Consider the following 4,080-nt stretch of genomic DNA (forward strand, 5'->3'; position numbering starts at 1 on the left):
ATGCATCGGGCAGTGGACCCTGCAGGGGCCCGCGCTGCACGGGAAGCCTTTGCCCTTGGGGGCTTGAGCTGTGCTGGGGCCTGGAGCTCCTGCCCGCCCCATCCCCCTCCTCGGAGCGCATGGCTGCCTGGAGGCAGGTGAGAACTTGGTCTGTCTCTCTGCCTCCAGGCACTCCTCTTCCCATCTCTGCTCCTCAGTCTCTGTGTCACTCTCATTTCTGCCATCCCGTGGGCCTCAGTGCAGTCCTCAGCTGCTTTCTCTTGTTTCCTCAGTCCCCTCCTTCCTAGGTAGGGACAAGACTTCCATCTTGCTGTACATTAACAGAGCCCTTCTCTCTCCAGGTGCTCTGCCAGCATCGGGCAGCCCCCACTCCCTGCTCCCCTACCTCCTTCACACGGCAGTAGCTCTGGCCACCCCAACAAACCGTATTATGCTCCAGGGTGAGTGAGGATTAAAAGGTGCTGGGGATGGGAGGTAAGGCTGGGGCCTTGAAAGAGTTCGCCAAGCCTTGCCACCTCCCCACCCCTTCTGCTCTGTAGGACACCCACCCCAAGACCCCTCCATGGGAAGCTGGAATCCCTGCATGGCTGTGTGCAGGCATTGCTCCGGGAGCCGGCCCAGCCAGGGCTGTGGGAGCAGCTTGGGCAGCTGTACGAGTCAGAGCACGACAGTGAGGAGGCTATACGCTGCTACCACAGCGCCCTTCGATACGGAGGAAGCTTGGCTGAGCTGGGGCCCCGCGTCGGCCGACTACAGCAGGTGGGATGAGGCAGGACACAGGGGGCTAGGATTGTGCGTTCTGACCCAGTGCCCTCGTCTTACATCTGCCTCTGCCCTGTGCTCTGCACTCTTCCCCCACCTCCTCAGGCCCAGCTCTGGAACTTTCATGCCGGCTCCTGCCAGCACCGACCCAAGGTCCTGCCTCCCCTGGAGCAAGTGTGGAACTTGTTGCACCTTGAGGTGAGGCTGGGACTGGGCGGGCTAGGGAGGAGGGCTGGGCCAGGTCTGCACCGGTGCCATTCTCTCTCCTGTTTCCGTCCTCAGCACAAACGGAACTATGGGGCCAAGCGGGGGGGTCCCCCCGTGAAGCGAGCCGCCGAACCCCCGGTGGTGCAGCCTGTGCCTCCTGCAGCACTCTCAGGCCCCTCGGGGGAGGAGGGCCTCAGCCCTGGAGGCAAACGCAGGAGAGGCTGCAACTCTGAGCAGGTATGATTGTATGTGGGTGGGCCAGCAGCGAGTGGGTAGGCTGGGGCGAGGAGTGGGACTCTCACACTCTGTTTTCTTCCAGACTGGCCTTCCCCCAGGGCTGCCACTGCCTCCACCACCATTACCCCCAGCCCCACCCCCGCCTGGCCTAGCCACCAGCCCTCCATTCCAGCTGACCAAGCCAGGGCTGTGGAGTACCCCGCATGGAGATGCATGGGGCCCCGAGCGCAAGGGTTCAGCACCCCCAGAGCGCCAGGTGAGCACCTCTCTGTGGCCCCCTCACCTCTTACCTCCAGCCCCTGTGTCCTTCGTTCCTCACGCAGTGTCCTCATTTCTCGCCCACAGGAGCAGCGGCACTCGCTGCCTCACCCATATCCATACCCAGCTCCAGCCTACCCTGTGCACCCCCCCGGCCACCGGCTGGTCCCGGCTGCACCCCCAGGCCCCCGCCCCCCAGGAGCAGAGAGCCATGGCTGCCCGCTTGCCACCCGTCCCCCCGGAAGTGACCTTAGAGAGAGCAGAGTTCAGAGGTCGCGGATGGACTCCAGCGTTTCACCAGCAGCAACCACCGCCTGCGTGCCTTACGCCCCTTCCCGGCCCCCTGGCCCCCCCGGCACCACCACCAGCAGCAGTAGCAGCAGCAGCAACCCTGGTCTCCGGGGCGTGGAGCTGAGCCCAGGCATTGTGAGTGACAACTGCAGGTGGCGGGCGGAGCGGTGGGGGGGATGAGTGGAGCTGGTCTAGGGTGGCTGGAGCAGCCCTCTGACCACCGCCGTCCTACACTTGCAGCCCGGTGCTGACCATTACCAAACTCCCGCGCTGGAGGTCTCCTCTCACCAAGGCCGCCTTGGGCCCTCAGCACACAGTAGTCGGAAACCATTCCTGGCGGCTCCCGCTGCCACTCCCCACCTGTCCCTGCCACCCGGCCCCTCCTCACCTCCTCCCCCTCCTTGTCCCCGCCTCTTACGCCCTCCACCGCCCCCTGCCTGGCTGAAGGGCCCAGCCTGCCGAGCAGCCCGTGAGGATGGAGAGATCTTAGATGAGCTCTTCTTCGGGGCTGAGGGACGCCCCCGCCCTCCCCCGCCACCCCTCCCCCACCGCGAGGGCTTCTTGGGACCTCCGGCCCCCCGCTTTTCTGTGGGCACTCAGGATTCGCACACCCCTCCCGCTCCCCCAACCACCAGCAGCAGCAACAGTGGCAGCCACAGCAGCAGCCCTACTGGGCCTGTGTCCTCCCTACCCCTTCCTATCTGGCCAGAAGTATGGACCCCCTTCCCCGGCCCCCCAGCCCAACACTGAGCCCCCAGGACCCACCTCTTGCACCCCTGACTCTTGCCCTGCCTCCAGCCCCTCCCTCCTCTTGCCACCAGAATACCTCAGGAAGCTTCAGGCACCCGGAGAGCCCTCAGCCCAGGGTCTCCTTCCCAAAGACCCCCGAGGGGGGGCCGGGGCCACCCCCAGGCCCCCTGAATAAAGCCCCCCAGCCTGTGCCGCCCAGGGTTGGGGAGCTGCCTGCCCGAGGCCCTCGACTCTTTGATTTCCCCCCTACCCCACTGGAGGACCAGTTTGAGGAGCCAGCTGAATTCAAGATCCTACCTGATGGGCTGGCCAACATCATGAAGATGCTGGATGAATCCATTCGCAAGGAGGAGGAGCAGCAACGACACGAGGCAGGTGTGGTCCCCCCGCCTCCTCTGAAGGAGCCCTTTACATCTCTGCAGCCTCCATTCCCCACTGACACAGCCCCAGCCACCACTGCTGCCACCGCCGCCGCCGCCACCACCCCGGCCACCCAGGAAGAGGAGAAGAAGCCACCACCAGCCCTGCCACCACCGCCGCCTCTAGCCAAGTTCCCGCCACCACCCCAGCCACCGCCAACTGCGCGAGCCCCACCAGCCAGCCCGGCCAACTTGCTCAAGTCCTTGGCCTCCGTGCTGGAAGGACAAAAGTACTGTTACCGGGGGACTGGAGCAGCTGTTCCCACCCGGCCTGGGCCCTTGCCCACCACTCAGTATTCCCCCAGTTCCTCTTCAGGTGCTACCGCCCCACCGCCCACCTCCGTGGCCCTGAGCGCCCAGGGCTCCCCACAGCCCTCCGCTTCCTCGTCATCTCAGTTCTCTACCTCAGGCGGGCCCTGGGCCCGGGAGCGCAGGGCGGGCGAAGAGCCAGCCCCGGGCCCCATGACCCCCGCCCCCCCGCCCCCACCCCTGCCGCTGCCCCCTGCTCGTTCTGAGTCTGAGGTGCTAGAAGAGATAAGTCGGGCCTGTGAGACCCTTGTGGAGCGGGTGGGCCGGAGCACCGCAGACCCGGCCGACCCAGTGGACACGGGAGATCGAGCGGACAGCGGGACTGAGCGACTGCAGCCCCCAGCTCAGGCCAAGGAGGAGAGCGGTGGGGTGGCGGCCACGGCACGACCGGGGAGCAGCAAGCGGCGGCAGAAGGAGCACCGGCGGCACCGGCGGGCCTGTAAGGACAGTGTGGGTCGGCGGCCCCGGGAGGGCAGGGCCAAGGCCAAGGCCAAGGCCCCCAAAGAAAAGAGCCGCCGAGTGCTGGGGAACCTGGACCTGCAGAGCGAGGAGATCCAGGGTCGTGAGAAGGCCCGGCCGGATCTGGGCGGGGCCTCCAAGGCCAAGCCGCCTGTAGCTCCGGGCCCTCCGCCAGCTCCTGCACCCTCTGTCCAGCCCACACCCCCGGCAGCCCCTGTCCCTGGGAAGAAGGCTCGGGAGGAAGCTCCGGGGCCACTGGGTGTCAGCCGGGCTGACATGCTGAAGCTGCGCTCACTTAGTGAAGGGCCCCCCAAGGAGCTGAAGATCCGGCTCATCAAAGTAGAAAGTGGTGACAAGGAGACCTTCATCGCCTCGGAGGTGGAAGAGC

The 4,080-nt window shown here is 66.1% G+C and overlaps 1 protein-coding gene across 1 annotated transcript in view; it reads left to right on the top strand.

The window, feature by feature from the left end:
• Positions 1 to 4,080, top strand: part of KDM6B (lysine demethylase 6B) — a 7,994-nt gene continuing 3,914 nt past the window's right edge. The window contains 9 exon segments of the mRNA XM_007457853.1: positions 1 to 137; positions 342 to 440; positions 540 to 759; positions 868 to 960; positions 1,045 to 1,206; positions 1,289 to 1,462; positions 1,552 to 1,890; positions 1,996 to 2,437; positions 2,440 to 4,078. Coding sequence (XP_007457915.1) covers positions 1 to 137; positions 342 to 440; positions 540 to 759; positions 868 to 960; positions 1,045 to 1,206; positions 1,289 to 1,462; positions 1,552 to 1,890; positions 1,996 to 2,437; positions 2,440 to 4,078 — 3,305 coding nt within the window.

Source organism: Lipotes vexillifer, unplaced genomic scaffold (genome assembly GCF_000442215.2).
Source record: "Lipotes vexillifer unplaced genomic scaffold, Lipotes_vexillifer_v1.1 scaffold611, whole genome shotgun sequence".
Taxonomy (NCBI): Eukaryota; Metazoa; Chordata; class Mammalia; order Artiodactyla; family Lipotidae; genus Lipotes; species Lipotes vexillifer.